Below are 18,407 nucleotides of genomic sequence, written 5' to 3'. Positions count from 1 at the left end.
CATAGATGTAAAATAACATTTTCATCACATCGTAACAAGGGTACATACTGTCAGCACAACTTACCACTATAAAGTTGACCTTTATCACCCGCCAGTGATAGTGTTTTTCAGGTTTCTCCACTGTAAAGTTACTTTCTCCCCACATCTTGCCACCCACCCAGTTCATACTGTGCCTTTTGGAAGGAAGTCACTATGCTCAGACCACACCTAAGGAATGGGAATTATGCTTCCCTTTCTTGAGGGTAGAGAATATAGAAAAATTATTTGGAATTCTTCTGCAAAGAAGATTTGTTTCCTCTCTCATTTATTTATTTTTTGTATCACTTACTAATATGGACTCATGAATATTTATTTTAAACTTTGAGTTATAATCCAATACCACTTTACTTTTTTTGATTTTCAAATTCTTCCAGCTTTGGCCATTGGGAGCTGTTTAAGTGGGTTCCTGTGTCTCTTTCACACTTGGACATATGTGTATCAGTGTACTTTTACATGTATTTTGAGCACTTTCTCCCTTTCTGGCACTACAAGTTGCTTTAAGCTCATCTTGCGTATTTTCTGTTCCAGTCCTAACATCAACCCAATTATCCAAGGAGCCCTGATACACTTTATTGGAAAATGGTAACAACCATTGAAAGAATAAACACACACAAAAAATAAGTAAAATTCAGGAAAATATCTTTTAAGTATGATTAAATGAGAGACTAGATGATCATCTTAAGCTGTTATATGTTTAGCTGGACATGTACCTATGCTTTCTGATGGATGCTTGAACTCAGTGGAAAACATTATGGTGTACTATGGGTTTAAGTGAACAAAGGAACTCCTTATAATCCGAAATATTGAACATCTTAACATACTTTTTTATGCCCCTTAATCTTTACATTTTTTCCTTACAAAGACTGGATATGTCCACTCATTGAACCTCTTTTAATATCTTTTGAAATATGAAACATTATAAAACCCTTTAATCTTGTCTGTTAGTTGGTGTGGGGGAAAAACAAATGTTTCTAATCTTGTAGACAGGATGATTATTAATAAGGAAACCCATTTTTCTTTTAAAGGGAAACAGAACAAGTATGACAACTTGATTATGACAAAACTTTGATTAATCACATGGACATGTTCTAGAAACAATTCCTAACCATACTTTCAGCCATGCATTCCTTCTTGTCACATGTTCAGAAATTATGCCTTTGAGGGGAGTATCCAGTGATAACTATTTTGGGAAGGAGGAGAGCTAAGAGAAATCCTATTTTGCTGACATAAAAAAAGTGATGAATGGCGAATACAAAATAGAAGGTGCTAGATTTTTGTTATGTCTGGGTAGCCTTTTCTCTGTCTTATAACTTTCAGATACTGATTTTTATCTACTTTATTATTACAACTACTATCATTGCCAAGGGCTTAATTTGGAATTAAATGAGCCTTATGCTTAAGTAATTTATTCTCGTTAGTTTGCCAAAATGTAGGTCTCATGATGGTTTTAATACTCTACAGCAGAATGTTTACATTTTTCTTTCATTGAGACTAAAATATTCCTTTTCAGTTTCATTTATGTCCCAGAAAATCTGAGATCAGAAGACAATATTGAAGCTGCTATTATCAATGACAGTTTTTCTTGCATAATAGAGAGGGGAGCTGTTATAGTTGAATTTTACTTCATTCTTATTTGTATTTATTTAGTCAATGACCGCCATAGAAGGGAATAACTCACCACAGGGCTTCTGTAGAGGCATCGCCACTAACTAATATGGCAGGATCTTCTTATTGGCTTCTCTCTCATATTTCAGGTGATGTTTAGGGACGATTTTGATGTTTTCTGATACATTTTGCATCATTTACTCATTAAGCTATAGTTATGTACTTTCATTCCATTAGTGTGTCAAAAAACTAAGTTGTCAACCAGGAACCTTATATTGGCTAATTTTAATTCTATGATTTTCTATGTCTGGCAGTTTCAGGAAAAACCCTCTAAAAATTTTATAATTAGAAATATCTCTTTTTTTTTTATCAGAAAAGTGGGGATTAGAGCTGATTTCCCTTTTTATATTAAATAACTTTAAAAATGAACATATTCAAGCATCTTAAAAATGAGACTTTTGGCCAGATGTGGTGGCTCACGTCTGTAGTCCCAGCACTTTGGGAGGCTGAGGCGGGCGGATCACTTGAGGTTGGGAGTTCGAGACCAGTCTGACCAACAGGTATTTTTCTCTACTAAAAATACAAAATTAACCTGACGTGGTGGTGCATGCCTGTGATCCCAACTACTCAGGAGGCTGAACTAGGAGAATTGCTTGAACCCAAGAGGTGGAGGTTGCAGTGAGCTGAAATCGCACCATTGCTCTCCAGCCTGTCTCAAAAAGAAAAAAAAAAAAAGAATGACACTTTCATAAGGCAGACCTATAATGTTCTGTGAACGATTAGGTTAATTAAAACATGAAGAAACCGTGTCCATACTGGTGTGAAATGTGTCTGTAAATTTGTTGTTCGTAGGGATGCAGTAAGTTTCCCATTTATATTTCTACTTTTACAACAAAGTTGTAGTAGGAAAATGTTCCTCCAGAACATAGGCTACTACTTTAATGTGTGCTTTTCATGGAGAGAGGGAAACAGGCAGAAAACATGATGACATAAAGGTGAAAAGGTCAAGTTTCTCTATGTGGTGACAACAAACTGCTTGAAAATGGTGACTCGGAGTTGTGTGGAATACTGTTGACTTTTTTTTATTTTTTTTATTTATTTTTTATTTTTTTTTAAGAGATGAGGTCTTGCAATGTTGCCAAGGCTGATCTTGAACTCTTGGGCTCAGGGCATCTTCCTACCTCAGCCTCCTGAGTAGTTGGGACCATAGGCTACTGTGCACAGCCAATTCTGTTAACTTTATGAGCCTTTGTGTAGGATATTGGGAGCTAGGACTTGGCATAACAGGGTATAAAATGTGTGAGAGAAATATAGAAACTGTCTTTTAAAAGTTTGAGGGTCAGACTTAGTTTAAGAATCATTTATTTGAATTCCTACAAATGTCAGGTTCTGTGTTACTCTTTGGGGAGAGATGTATCAGTTATAGCTTAGCTCTAGAAGACAGTGTTTTGATATTATTATATATCCCACTGCTGTCCATTTTGTTTTCATATTATTTTCCATTGAATTTAAGAGATTTTCTCATAAAAATAAGGTAACAATCACAAAATAACTATATTAGAACATGGAAACATATTTTTAATATTGAGAAACTTAATTATAAAATAATAGCTTCAATAAATAATAAATATAGACAAGTGTAGGAACTGGCCGTGCACGGTGGCTCATGCCTGTAATCACAGAACTTTGGGAGGCCGAGGTGGGCATATCACGAGTTTGGGAGTTGAAGACCAGCCTGGCCAACATGGTGAAACCCCATCTCTACTAAAAATACAAAAATTAGCCAGGCGTGGTGGCACACGCCTGTAATCCCAGCTACTTGGGAGGCTGAGGCAGGAGAATCACTTGAATGTGGGAGGCAGAGGTTGCAGTGGGCCGAGATCACACCATTGCGCTCCAGCCTGGGCAACAGAGCGAGACTCTGTCTCAAAAAAAACCAAAAAAGTATAAGAACTAACACATCAGATATCTACTTGCCTATAACCAAAATTTAGATTTGTTAATATATTAATTGCATATTTTTTAAATCTAGTCAGTGTAAGAGTTGTCAAACCTTTTAGTTTTTTTTCAAATAAGCTTGTTGAATAAAGGGGAACCACATACAGATTTGAAGCCATCTTTTCTGTTATCTATGTACTTATCTCCCTATACTAGAGGTTTCTTCATCTCATGTTTGGTAATATTTCTAGACTTAAATAAAAGGCCTTTTTTACATATGTAAGCGTTTGTGAAAAATATTTTTCACAAATAAGGTAGTATTTTTCTGAATGACCTTTATGGTTCTGTAGCATGCATATTTTGCAACATGATTTTTCACCAGTCATGCTGTTACATAATGATTTGCTTCACTGCTACATAATGTTATGTTGATATATATGCATAAATATATCTCTTTGTAATGTATGTAATTTTTTTTTATTTGCCATATGGATTCAGACATATGGATATACCATGATTTTTTTATTACCATATTTAAATTTGTATCTATTTCTGTTTTTTCATTTATAAACAATGCTAAGTATCCTTGTATCTTAGAGGTTTTGTCAGAATGTAGGTAACTAACTACAGATTACCAAGTCATACATGATACAAACTATTAATTTTATTGTGTACTTTCCTTTGCATAGCTGTACAATTTATATTTCCCCAACAATATGTGATTCTACCTGTTCCAGAACAATATCTGTGAAGGCTGTTTCTTTAGTTTTGCACTTTATTTAACTTATATTCATTTCACTTTAATCTTTTTTTTTTTTTTGAGACGGAGTCTCGCTCTATCGCCCAGGCTGGAGTGCAGTGGCCAGATCTCAGCTCACTGCAAGCTCTGCCTCCTGGGTTCACGCCATTCTCCTGCCTCAGCCTCCCTAGAAGCTGGGACTACAGGCGCCCGCCACTGCGCCCGGCTAGTTTTTTGTATTTTTAGTAGAGACGGGGTTTCACCATGTTAGCCAGGATAGTCTCGATCTCCTGACCTTGTGATCCGCCCCTCTCGGCCTCCCAAAGTGCTGGGATTACAGGCTTGAGCCACCGCGCTCGGCTTCACTTAAATCTTAATTGGTATTAACCCATGAGATTATCTTTTCAGATTTTTATGGTTATTTGTCTTTTCCCTGAATTTCCTGGCTATATTATTAATTCATTTTTTTTTCAATTGGGTTGTTTGCCTTTGGTGGCTCATATTTAAGAAATTTTTTCCCCTAACATTCTGGGAACAAATCCTGTCTTCTGCATGTTGTAGCAATACTTGAATATTTTAACCTTGGGTTCTGAACTCCTTTGTAGTCTGACCTTTGTGATACTCTTTTATTGTACTAAGAATTCAGTTTATCCTAGAGCCTGAGAAGGAGTATTATTTATGTTTTGTTATGGTTTACTCATTTACAGTGAGGCAAATATACCTTAAAACTTTGTGAAACAAGAGTCCAACAACATTTTTAATATCGGTACTAAGAATTAGAGTTGTACAAATATGCAGTGACACTCAACTTTGGCTGCATTAGAATCACCTATGAGATTTTACTTGGACTGGGGCATTAGTTTTTCTAAAAGCTCATAATTGGTAATGATGGACCTTCAGGTTTGAAAACTATCCTTTAAGCCATTATGACTCTTTTCCTCTGAAAGTGGTTTTCTGGACAGAGTAGTAGAATGTGTAAAGCTCCAAGAACACACAGGGTCTCTCTCTCTTTTTTTTTTTTAATGACAAGTTCGTATCCAGTGTATAGAAGAGTGCCTGCAACATTAATGATAAGTTGAATGAACTAATAGTTTTAGCTACTAAATTGCAATCCTTTTCTAATGCTCCCTAACAAAGATTGCACTTAACTAGTGTTTAAATATCCCACACTTTGAAGTCTTATCTTCTTTGTTTGAATTTTTGCTAGTTTTAGCTTGCAAGTCTTTGGTGGCAATGCATTGGGAGATTCATGCCTTATCTATACTTGCATCTAAGAAACACAAATGTTAGGTCAGTTTGATACACCAAGCTACGCAAACAGAAATGCTAAGGTAAATTATAGGGTCACTTGACTTCGACTCCTAGTAGCAGCTCAGTAAAACTTTGCTAATTTGATTTAATCCATAAACCATAGCACAGGGACTAAATTAGAAATGAAATATTTTCCATGCTTTCTTTTATCTTGTTTTAAGGCCATCTCCACAAGAACAGTTGAGATGTTTTATTAAAAATTGGATTCGAAGAGAGGTTTTTTTTTTTTTTGGAGACGAAGTTTGACTCTTGTTGCCCAGGCTGGAGTGCAACGATGCGATCTCGGCTCACTGCAACCTCCGCCTCCTGGGTTCAAGCGATTCTCCTGCCTCAGCCTCCTGAGTAGCTGGGATTACAGGCATGTGCCACCACGCCTGGCTAATTTTGTATTTTTAGTAGAGACGGGGTTTCTCCCTGTTGGTCACGCTGGTCTCGAGCTCCCGACCTCAGGTGATCCGCCCGCCTCAGCCTCCCCAAGTGCTGGGATTATAGGCATGAGCCATGACGCCCAAACTAGTTGACAATTTTTAATAAAATTCTATGAGAAAGCATCACAGACACTTGAAAATTGCAGTTTCATACTTTGGCTTATACTTTTTAAATTTTTATTTTTATTTTAAGTTCCTGGGTACATGTGCAGCATGTACAGGTTTGTTACATAGGTGAACATGTGCTTTGGCTGATACTTTAAAAGTCGTAGCAAATCATAACACTTTAGAAACTCTTCTACTTTAAACATTTTAAAATCAACTTTACTTATTGGTTTAGTTTCCCTTTAAGAGTGTCACTTATCATCCTGGGCAACATGGCAAAACACCATCTACAAAAAAATACACATGCACACACCTGTGGTCCCAGCTATTCAGGAGGCTGAGGTGGGTGGATCACTTGAGGCCAAGAGGTTGAGGCTGCAGTAAGCCATGATTGTACCACTGCACTCCAGCCTGGGTGAGACAGCAAGACCCTGTCTCAAAAATAAATAAATAAAAGAGCTAGTCCTTTATTTCATCCTTACAGAACTCACCATTAAGTTAGAATAAGTATATGAAAGTGTTTGACTTCAGAACAGTAGTATCTTTTGATTTTAGTGACTATGTCAGTTGTTCAAATGATGGATATACGAAGATACTTTAAATATGTGAAGTACTACATAAATTAATGTTTGTTAGCATTTTATTACTTCCGTTTTCTTGTTTTTATGTCATTTTCATTTTCTCAGTACTTAGACATAATATTTAACATTGAATAGTTTTCATTATTCATATCTTTATAGTCCATTGTATTTAACTTTTCTTTTAGCATAGTAAATGCAATAATAGGACCACATCTGGAATCTCAATTTTATTTTGATAATTATTGAGCTATAACAAATTATTAGAGATACTTTTATGAAAAATTAATGAAGAAAGTAGTTTTGCCTTGTTATGATATTTCTGTCTTTAGAAATAAAATAGAATTACGTCACTGTTAAGGTTAACTTCTTCTGGATTTTAATGATTAGCAAAGAAATCTGACCATGTTTCCTCCTTCATGTGGCTCTCCTATCCCTTGGCTTTTCTTCTTGCCTGATTACAGCTGTTTTTGTAATGCTTTCTCTCTTCCTCTCCACATCCCCAATCACTCCCACCACAAGATATTATAATGGAATGGTCTTAGACACATTTTAAAAATGAGCTTTCGGTACAAATTCACAATTCAGTTGTCTTTCAAGGTTCGTCTTCTTTATCCATGATACCTTGTCTCATTTATCTTTGCCAAACGGTGTTTCTCACTTGTATAATCTAAGAGTATTCAATTATATGATTGATCAATCAAGTTATTACAAGTTCTTAAGCATAGTTTTGTGGGTTTTTTTTCTAAAATCAAGGACTTTTAGAATTATTGGTGGGTAGAATTTCAGAGGAACAATGGAATCGTTTGCAAAGTTATTCTTAGATGATAATGAGGCTTTGAAGTATTTCATTTCACCAGTTTAAAAGTTAGATTGGTGGGCTGGTCACAGTGGCTCACGCCTGTAATCCCAGCACTTTGGGAGGCTGAGGCAGGCGGATCACGAGGTCAAGAGATCGAGACCATCCTGGCCAACATGGTGCAACCCCGTCTCTACTAAAAATACAAAAAATTAGCTGGGCGTGGTGGCACGCGCCTGTAGTCCCAGCTAGTTGTGAAGCTGAGGCACGAGGATCACTTGAACCCGGGAGGCAGAGGTTACAGTGAGCTGAGATCACACCACTGCACTTCAGCCTGACGACAGAGCGAGGCTCCATTTCAAAAAAAAAAAAAAGTTAGATTGGTGAGGCAGAATGTGATATTACTCCCTCTACTATTAAAAATTCCATATAACATTACGTGAATTAATCTTAATCCAACGTTTGACAAGGATGTTTTCAAAACAATGAAGTTAATGCTGTGAATTCGGCATTACTGTATCTGATATTAATAATTCCACCTCTTAAAATTGTCTGATTTCCATCTGGTTGCTGTTTCTCATTTTCCTTATGTTAAAATTTTAACTTCTAACCACCTATTATTTTGTTTATCTTATTTTATACTCAGAATTACCTCCTTTTAGATTAAAAAAACACTTTAATACTTTTGAAATGTAAAAATGGACATATTGCCAAAAATTGGTAAGGGAACCCTAAATGAATCTCAAACTTTCTGTTTTGTTAGAGATATAAAAACTTCTAAGATCTTAAAAGTAAGATCTGAGTTTAAAATTAGGGAATAAAAGAATTTGTGTTAGGAAGGACAGGGTCACCAGTTAGGAGGAGATTATTGTAGGAATCCCAGTGTTGGCACTTGGGACTAGTGATGATAGAAGAGATGGAGAGAAAAAGGACAGATTCAGGATATATTTGGACGTGAAAGTTGTGAAGACTTGGTAATGAGTAGAATGTGGAGGGAAGGAAAGAGGCTGTGAAGAAGAAACTGGTTATACACTATTACTATTTCCTGATGGTGACAATGATTGGAGGAGGAACTGTTTTATTTCCTTTGGGGAAGTATGAAGTCAGGAGTTCTATTTAGGGTATGTTGAGTTTGAGGTACCTAAGTGAATATGCCCAGTAGGCAACTGAATAATTGCCTATGGAGGTGAGGGAGGGTGAAGGTACAGTCATTAGCGTACATTAACGACGTTTAAAATCATGAACCTTGTTGAGGATCATTAGGTTGAAGGTAGAGTGGAAAAGAGCATTCATGAGTAGTGCTGTGGCTTCCAGTGATCAGGGTTGGTGTGGAGGAGGAGTCTGAGGAGCAGAGTCCAGTGAGGCAGTTGTATCCAATATGTAGACATTGTTTTCATAGAAGTTGTATATGCTTAAAATATATTGCTTTCTGTGGGTTGTTTTTTAAACTAAATATTTGGTGTATCCTTTGTAAGATTCTAAAGCCCCTTCTGAATGTCATTGAGTGAGACAATTCTATACAACGCTGGATGTTTGCTGTAAAGAATGGCCTTACCATTGAACCATTAAGGTTGGGATATGGTGCCTATTTTAACCCTCCCCACTCTGCCTCTTTAGGACTTAGATTTTTAGATGTCACCTAAGTTCTTGCTGGGGGTGAAGGACTTTGCCAGAAAATTAGCATTAACATGATGTCCTTTGACCCTCCTCTCACAATTTTTTGTCATTCTCTTGAAGTAAGTTAGTTCATTATTAAAGAAGTCATTTTATTTTATTTTTTATTTGAGTCAGAGTCTCACTCTGTTGCCCAGGCTGGAGTGCAGTGGTGCAGTCTCAGCTCACTGCAGCCTCTTTCTCCTGGGTTCAAGCTATACTCCTGCCTCAGCCTCCTGAGTAACTGGGTCTACAGGTGCACACCACTATGCCTGGTAATGGTTTTTTGTTGTTGTTGTTTGTTTGTTTTAGTAGAGATGGGGTTTCACCACGTTTGCCAGACTGGTCTGGACTCCTGGCCTTAAGTGATCCACCCACCTTGGCCTCCTAAATTACTGGGACTACAGGGGTGAGCCACTCTGCCCAGCCTAAAGTAATTTTATTTTTAAAAGCTGTCATCAACATGAAAAATTTGGGATTCATGAGGAGTGTTTTTGAATGTTGAATATCACTGATATCAGTGACAATATGGGGCAGCAGATGAAAGCCTGGTTTATAAATTTTGCAAGGACAGAATTCTTTTTTTTTTTTTTTTTTTTTGAGACAGAGTCTCGCTCTGTAGCCCAGGCTGGAGAGCAGTGGCCGGATCTCAGCTCACTGCAAGCTCCGCCTCCCAGGTTCACGCCATTCTCCTGCCTTAGCCTCCTGAGTAGCTGGGACTACAGGCACCCGCCACCTCGCCCGGCTAATTTTTTGTATTTTTTGTAGAGACGGGGTTTCACCGGGTTATCCAGGATGGTCTCGATCTCCTGACCTCGTGATCCGCCCGTCTTAGCCTCCCAAAGTGCTGGGATTACAGGCTTGAGCCACCGCGCCCGGCCAGCAAGGACAGAATTCTTTAAGACAATGAATTGGGGACTGACTTAGACAGACATAGCTTCATGCCTTTACTCCCTTAGAGACAAGCACAAGAGTCCTGCCATACCACATATTTTTTGACATGGCTGCTTTTTCTTTTTCTTCAAAATCTAAACTACGATAAAATGAAAGACAACAGTTATTAGGTGCCTTCTATATCTTATGCAGAGTGCTAAGTACTTTACATTGTGGTCTCATTGTGACCCAACACGAATTCTAAGAGGGAAATAAATATATTGAACCCACTTTGTAGAGGTCACGAAATTGAAGCTTTGATTATTGGTATTTTAGAGAGAAAAATTAAGAAAAGATAATCAAAAAATATATACAAACTACGATTCCACCTTCAGGTTTTTTTGGAGATTAAAATTTCTCTAGGCATGCTTGAAAGGTGATGGACATGAAGTCATGTTTTGGAGACATCATCTGTTTTTAACTGTCCATTTAAAAATGTATTTGATCTCTAAGTTTTGAGTGTTCCTATGCTGTGCTGATAATGATCTTAATTTTTCCCTTCTCTCTTTTGGTTTCAGAGGAAGAACTTGTCGCTTTTCCTCAGCATTAGTTTGTTAACTTTCTGGGGGTCCTCCCTTTTGGGTGCCCGGTTATACTGGATGGGAAACAAACCACCAAGCTTTTCCAACTCGGACAATCCCGCTGCTGATTCAGACAGCCTCCTCACCCGCACGCTCACCTTCTTCTACTTGCCAACCAAGAACCTCTGGCTGTTGCTATGCCCAGATACCCTCAGTTTTGATTGGTCGATGGATGCTGTGCCTCTGCTCAAAACAGTTTGTGACTGGAGAAACCTACACACTGTGGCCTTCTATACTGGACTCCTCCTCCTTGCCTACTATGGTTTGAAGAGCCCGAGCGTAGACAGAGAATGCAATGGGAAAACTGTAACAAATGGCAAGCAGAATGCAAACGGACATAGCTGCCTTTCAGATGTGGAGTACCAGAACTCAGAGACTAAGTCCAGCTTTGCATCCAAAGTAGAAAATGGCATTAACAACGATGTATCACAGAGAACCCAGCTTCCTTCTACGGAGAACATTGTTGTTCTGTCTTTATCTTTGTTAATCATACCCTTTGTTCCTGCCACGAACCTGTTTTTCTATGTCGGCTTTGTAATTGCAGAGCGAGTATTATATATTCCTAGTATGGGCTTCTGCCTGCTGATTACAGTGGGTGCTAGAGCCCTTTATGTCAAAGTCCAAAAGCGGTTCCTCAAGAGCTTGATTTTTTATGCTACAGCTACACTGATTGTTTTTTATGGACTCAAGACTGCGATCAGGAATGGAGACTGGCAGAACGAGGAAATGCTGTATAGATCAGGGATAAAAGTAAACCCAGCTAAAGGTAATCTTTTCTTTTATGCTTTTGTCTGGTTAGTTTCCACTTGCAGCCTCTTTACGTCTTTGCTGCTTAAGACACAGTATTAAGGAGGAAGAGGTCCTTTTGTGCGGTACCGGTATCTTTCATTCTTTTTCTTTTTTTAAGGAGATACGCCATATAACCAATTTAGAGACATACCCAGTATTCCTTTCTTGGAATAAGAAAATAGTTTCCTGTGTTTCTGACTATGTTTGTCCAGAGGAATTAGAGCTCCTATTGTGTAAACAATATTGACTATTCCAAGAATTTAGAAAAGAGCTTGGTTTTCACATTTTAAAATACTGATGGGGACGGCTCTTTTATCATATAATAAAAGTCAGGCTATCCCACATAAGTATACTTGAGCTTTTCTATTTTCCAAGCATCGCCTGAAGAAATACAAGACTTTCATTGAAACCTTTAAAAGATTTGGAGATTTCACTACCTCTGAATCCTGAAAGTATGTCTCTAGATGTCAGTGTGTACACATTCAGGTGTGAGTCACCTTGGGCTGCACAGAGGCTAAATTATCTGAATGTTGCCAAGCAGTTAGCAGGTTTTCACTTGGGTTCTTAAGTCACTTAGAGAAACAAACTTTTCACTATATAATGAGAGTTTTGATTATACCACTCATGATTGCTTTTGATTTAGAAAATTACTTGAGCAAATCTCAGAACTGATAGAATAGAAAGTAGTTTCCTTTAAAATAAAAAAGTCAAAAACTATGACAATGGATGACTCTAGTTTAGGCAATTAAATGTATTGGAAGCTAGAGGACAATTAAATTAAAATAGATGTAAATTTTTAGTGCAGAAATATATCATAGTAAATAGTGTTAAAGAGTCTTGTTCTTCATAAGCCATTTTTATTCTTTTTTGAGATGGGGCCTTGCTTTGTTGCCCAGGCTGGGGTGCGATGGCTTGATCTCAACTCACTGCAACCTCCACCTCCTGGGTTCAAGTAATTCTCCTGCCCCAGACTCCAGAGGCACTGATATTACAGGCGCCTGCCACCACACCTGGCTAATTTTTGTATTTTTAGTAGAGATGGGGTTTCCCCACGTTAGCCAGGCTGGTCTTGACTCCTGACCTTAGATGATCTGCCTGTCTCAGCCTCCTAAAGTGCTGGGATTACAGGTGCAAGCCACCACGCCTGGCCTATTTTTATTCTTTTTTTTGTTTGTTTTTTGTTTTTTTTGAAACTGAATTTCGCTCTTGTTGCCCAGGCTGGGGTGCAGTGGCACGATCTTGTCTCACCACAACCTCCACCTCCCGGGTTGAAGCGATGCTCCTGCCTCAGCCTTCCTGAGTAGCTGGGATTACAGGCATGCGCCACCATGCCCGGGGTTTCTTCATGTTGGTCAGACTGGTCTCGAACTCCCGAATTCAGATGATCCGCCCGCCTCGGCCTCCCAAAGTGCTGGGATTATAGGCGTGGGCCACCGCACCTAGCCTATTTTTATTCTTTAAATTATGTTCGCTTATATAGCATTTGAATTGGCATTTTTCTATTCTTTCCAACACAATTCTATACCATGATTAAAAGAAGGTGTAAAACTGTTCCAGAATATGAAAATGGCCTGCTAATAGGTATATATCTAAAGACCTAGATACTCCAAAAACTACTTTGGCATGCTTGTCTGATGGGCACAAATTAAGTCAAGAATTCAGTGAGCAACTACACATTTCTTTAAGGAACTAATTGCTGGTACTTACACTGTTTAATAAATTGCAGGGATTTTAATGGGAAGTTGAAGCATTAAAGTTGAGCTACTACGTAGCATGTCATTTCTCAATTCTCTGTGAAAAATCATTACCATGTGGCTTTTTCTAGGTGTCGAGTACATCACAGTTTATTGAATGCCCGGACCTAAATCTTGTTGGAAAAATTGTTATAATTATTTTTTGCAGAATACTTATCAGCTAGTTTTTCTGCACTGGTAGATGTAAGGATATAGAACAAGCCTATGTTGCCAATATATTTTCCTGCTGTTTAAAATATATATAATAGAGAATTGAAAACAAATTCTTGGCCTATTATTTGCATCACAGTGATGTTCTGAGGGTTTATTAAATTTATTAAGTTTCAGGCTAAGCTGCTGTTACAAAAAGCCAAGACAAAAGTGGCTTAAGTAAGATAGAAGCTTTATTCTTTCATGTAGCAATCTAAGTATGTGCAAACACAGAGCTGATAAGATGGCGCCATGGGTTTTCAGGATCCAAGCTCTTTCTCTTTTATTCCCTTGCCATCTCAGTGGTGTCACCCTGTCCTCATGGTCCAAGATGGCTCATTATCACATCAGCCCTTCAGCTGACAGCAAGACAGGGAGAAAGGGCAAATGGCGGGTGTGCCCAATCTGAGAGCATTTTGCAGAAATTGCACACACCATGCTTGCTCACAGACCACTGGGCACACCAACCTCCAAGGAAGGCTGGGAAATGTTATCTTTATTCTGGGAAGCCAAGTACCCAGCCAGATTTTATTACACTGCAAAAAGGAGCGGGCAAATATTCAGATGCTAGGGTATAAGTAGCAGTCAGAATAAGTGAAAACGTTTTGTAACGCTTAGGTATTTTCCAGCATTAGCTGGTAGTTTTGCTGACGGTTAAGATTCTAAATAAGATATTTTGGTACATAGTTAGCATGTTTGATCATTTATTTTTCCATTCACTAAGTAAAACAATTATTAAACATTTCCTTGGTTTCCAATATTTTCAGGTGTCCATCCTAATACTTAAGAAGTGCTGCAGAATTTAGGCACTCCAAAATATCATTAGCTAAATAAATGTACAACTGCCCACTATCGTAAGAAGTTCTTTCAGACATCAAACACTGAGTTCCTGAACACCCCCACCCCACTCGTGGCCCAGTCAACTGCTTTACTTGCAGGCTTTACCATCTCCGTTGATGGAATCTCAATTTCCCCAGCAGCTCTGGCTGAGAATTCTGAAGTCATCCCTACCTCCTCTTTTCCCTTCACAGCTCACATCCATTCCATCAGCAGATCCTCTCTGCTGTTTGTAAAAATACATCCAGAGCTTGACCACTTTTTACCACCATCACTGTCGGCATCATGGCCCAGGGGCCACCATCTTTTATCTATATATATATACTTTTATCTATATCTATATAAATATAAAAAAAATATATATATATATATATATATATTTTTTTTTTTTTGAGAGAGAGTCTCGCTCTGTTGCCCAGGCTGGAGTGCAGGGGTGCAATCTTGGCTCACCACAACCTCTGCCTCCCAGGTTCAAGCAATTCACCGGCCTCAGCCTCCGAAGTAGCTAGGACTACAGGCACGTGCCACCGTGCCCAGATAATTTTTGTGTTTTTAGTAGAGACGGGTTTCACTATACTGGCCAGGCTGGTCTCAAACTCCTGACCTCGTGATCCACCCGCCTCGGCCTCCCAAAGTGCTGGGATTATAGGCCTTCTCTGTAATGTTAGTAAAAGACTCTCATCTCACCTCCCAGTTTGTATTTCTTGCCTTTTAGCATGTCTTGTACTTTTTTCTTTCAACTCAGATATGATGTATTGGGTAATAAGAAATGAGGTGAATAGGCTTTCTTGTGAGATTTTCTGTAAATCTGGTTAGGAGTTGGACTGTATTTTGCTATAGCCGTGGGTGCCAGAGATGTCACATTCCTCTGGTGGCCTTGTTTTTGGTCTTCCCAGCTGTCTGTGGGCTTTCCCACAGACTCTGTTTTGCATCTATTTCAGCTGCAATCAGCTATTATTATACTGCAGCTCTGTTGGTGTTGGAGAGGGAAAATGTTCTACTATTTTATGACTAAATCTTCGCCTCTCTGGGCTACCACCTTCACAGGTGTTTCTTATATTTCCTTGCTTCCCACTCCAGTAGAGACAGGAAGGCTAGAGGGGCCTGAGTTGAGAGGAATGACTTTTCCCCCACAGCTCTGGGACAAGGCTAAGATCTTTCCCTTATGGAGTTCGTGGTCTTTTGTCATGACAAATGCTCTGGGTATATTTCATAAGGTTTATTCTTCTCCCACTGCCGGAGCCAGGAGAACATCTTTCTTGGCTCTTCCCAATGAGACTCTGTTGAGGTCCTGGGAGGGAAAACCCCCCAAATTATGGGAGTCCCCTAAGACTGCCACATCAGGAGTTTCTGATTCTAAAACTAGTTCACGCTTAGCCTCCAGCAACTTGTCAAATGACGAGTCAATTGTTTCTAACAGTTTCTGTCTCCAGCAGCTTCTGCACCAGGTAAGCTCTCCTCTGCTGTCTCTCTGGATTTATCTTTCTCTAGCTTTCAGGGTGGTGGTTGGCCCTGTGACCCCAGTTCACTGATGGTTCCTAGACAAGTTATTGATTTTCAGTCTGTTTAGCTTTTTCTTTTTCTAATGATGTGAGTGACAACTTCACATTGTTTAATGTCTGAGCTGAACTCCTGCTTCTATTCACCTTCAAAGTCCATGCTTAACCAGCAGCCCTGGTAACCTTTTGGAAACACGAGTCAGGGCATGGCGTTCCAGTGTCCAGTTATTCTCTGACTGCCAGTTTCTCTCTAATTGAAGGCACATAACAGTGGAGGGAGGGGAGGGTGGGAGCCAAGGGTTCAAAAACTATTTATTGAGTACTGTGCTCGCTTCCTGTGTGATCAGTTCAGTTGTGCTCCAGGCCTCAGTCTCATGTAATATGCTTTTGTAACAAACCTGCACATAGAGCCTTGGAATCTAAAATAAAAGTTGAAAGAATAAAAATAAAATTAGAACAGTTCTGTGCTTTAAAAACTCTAGCTAGATAGATAGATTATAGATATGATAGATATAGATGCACACAGTCTCAGGACCCTGTGCATACTCACCAGCCTTTCCTTCCCTTAGTCCACTCCAGCCCTGCTGGCCTCTTTGATGTACCTTTTATATGCCAGGTGAGCTCCTGCCGCAGAGCTTTTACCCTTGTCATTGCTTCTTCCTGGAATGTGTTTTCCTGGTTATTCTCACTGGGATCTCCCTCACCTCTTTTAAGTCTCTGATCAACTGTTGCATTATCAGTAAGGTGCTTTATGTAAAATTGACTGCCCTGCTATTAATTACAGCCACCCCTCCACCTCTGTCTTATCGAGCATTCCATGCTTCATTTTTCTCTTAGCACTTATCACTATTTGACATACTATATTTTCTATAATTATGTGTTCATTGTATGAACGTGTTGTCAGCATACACCAGAATGTACAACACAAGAAGGTAGAGATTTTTACATTTTAAAAAATGCCATAGATGCTGCAATGAGGACTGTGCCTGGTAGAGCAAAGGCATTCAGTAATGGATATGTTGAGTATTATTACAGTCATAGCCCTTCTCTTTAAGGAGTTCATGATCTGTTTACAGATAGAATGTACATGCATGAAATAAGCCAAAAGTGTGAAATATTATGCTTTTGATATGCCAAGTAGTGAGGGATGCTTTATCATGAGAGGGTTAGAATTGGGAGTGGAGTTAGTTTCAGATTGTGTGACTGCATCTGTGTGTGACATATGCTTCCATTTTGATGCAAGGCAAAACTCTTCCAATCCAGGTTTCCTATTTTTTTTTTCTTTTTATAAGATGTTAATAATAATTCTGGCTGCAGTTACTTCCTTAGCAATTTTGAGACTGGTAGTAATCTTCCTTAAGGCAGATTTTCTTAGTCTAATACATTATTTGAACCTAAGTAAAAGATTAGAAACCCTATAAAGCCGGTCTTGTGTATGGTTTTCTGAGATTACAGATGGAGTTAGGGTTTTTTTTTCTTCCTTTGAAAGCCTTTGCAAATTCTAGAATACTTCAGTCTACCATGTGCTTTAACGGAATATGATTTTAAGCCTCATGAAGCAGTATGCATTAAAACTGCTGCCTTCAGGAATGGGTCCTGTAGACAGCTGCCAGTCATTAACTGATTGGATGCAAATGACGATGAGTAAACCCTGTCATAGTGACTGTGCTGCTAATTTATGGTTTAAATCTGGATAGTGGAGAAATGATAGCTGATTTGGACTATGTAAACCACAAGTCCTATCTCATTATGTGGTTGATAATGTCAGGAAAATACTACACAGAGTTGATTACTGTAGTTTGCTGATTTCACAATGACTCTTTGCATTTCTGTGCTTAGGAAAAAGGAAATTTTCTCTGATGACTGCCTTAATGAGCAAGCCACATTATATTTGAAAGGGTTTCCCCCACCCAGCTTTAAAGCAACTCATTTTTAAAGCTGTATTGATTAGTATTGGCTTAACGAAAGACTTTCTTGATTCATTACAAAGCAGTTAAATGTGTGATCACCCTTTTTGCTGTGGCTTCCTCTAAATCCCCATATGGCTCTATTCTCTGTAGTATTTGGCACCATTGATCTCTGTTACCATAGCTTTTAAGCCACTGCTTGGTTTTGACTATCTTTCTCCCATTTCCCACAGCTTTCTGTCTTCTGATTTTTGCCTCCTCCCTAAACTAATCCAGTCTTCAAGTTTTGTTTTTTTTTTTTTCTTTCTAAAATCTGCCTTTATTTTCCCTTCCCTATAGTATCTACAACATTGTTTGGTATATAGTAGGAGTCAATAAATATGCAATTGAATTTCTAAGTTAAGTTCTCCGCCGTGACCGCCTATCTATGAAGACCTTTTCCACCTGGGTGATCTGCTGGCCTATCAAACTGGTCACCTCTCTTCCCTAAAACCAACTTCTTGCAAACTTCCTTATAAATTAACATCATAATCCCAGGCTAACAAAGTTATAGATAAGCAGATCAGTGAGCGCATAAACATAAAAGAATTGTAGCATATATGGCAGCACATCTGGTGTGCTAAAGGCATTTTAAAATTAAGTTATAGATTCAAAATCAAATAGGTTCTGAGAATGGTTTATTAACTCTATGTCAATTTGATTTGAAAAACATTTGACTATGGT

General features: G+C 38.6%; 1 protein-coding gene across 3 annotated transcripts in view; it reads left to right on the top strand.

Moving 5' to 3' along the window:
- The window catches only part of LOC105473277 (transmembrane O-mannosyltransferase targeting cadherins 2), a 469,505-nt gene that overhangs the window by 208,035 nt on the left and 243,063 nt on the right, over window positions 1–18,407 (top strand). For all 3 annotated transcript variants that reach the window (XM_024790163.2, XM_011726991.2, XM_071071353.1), the window contains one exon: window positions 10,647–11,475. In XM_024790163.2, the coding sequence (XP_024645931.1) occupies window positions 10,728–11,475 (748 nt within the window). In that variant the 5' untranslated portion in view covers window positions 10,647–10,727. The remainder of the gene's footprint in view (window positions 1–10,646; window positions 11,476–18,407) is intronic.

This window comes from Macaca nemestrina, chromosome 10, assembly GCF_043159975.1.
Source record: "Macaca nemestrina isolate mMacNem1 chromosome 10, mMacNem.hap1, whole genome shotgun sequence".
Lineage (NCBI taxonomy): Eukaryota > Metazoa > Chordata > Mammalia > Primates > Cercopithecidae > Macaca > Macaca nemestrina.
Note: the sequence above shows the minus strand (reverse complement) of the source record. Positions and strands in the feature narration are given on the sequence as shown.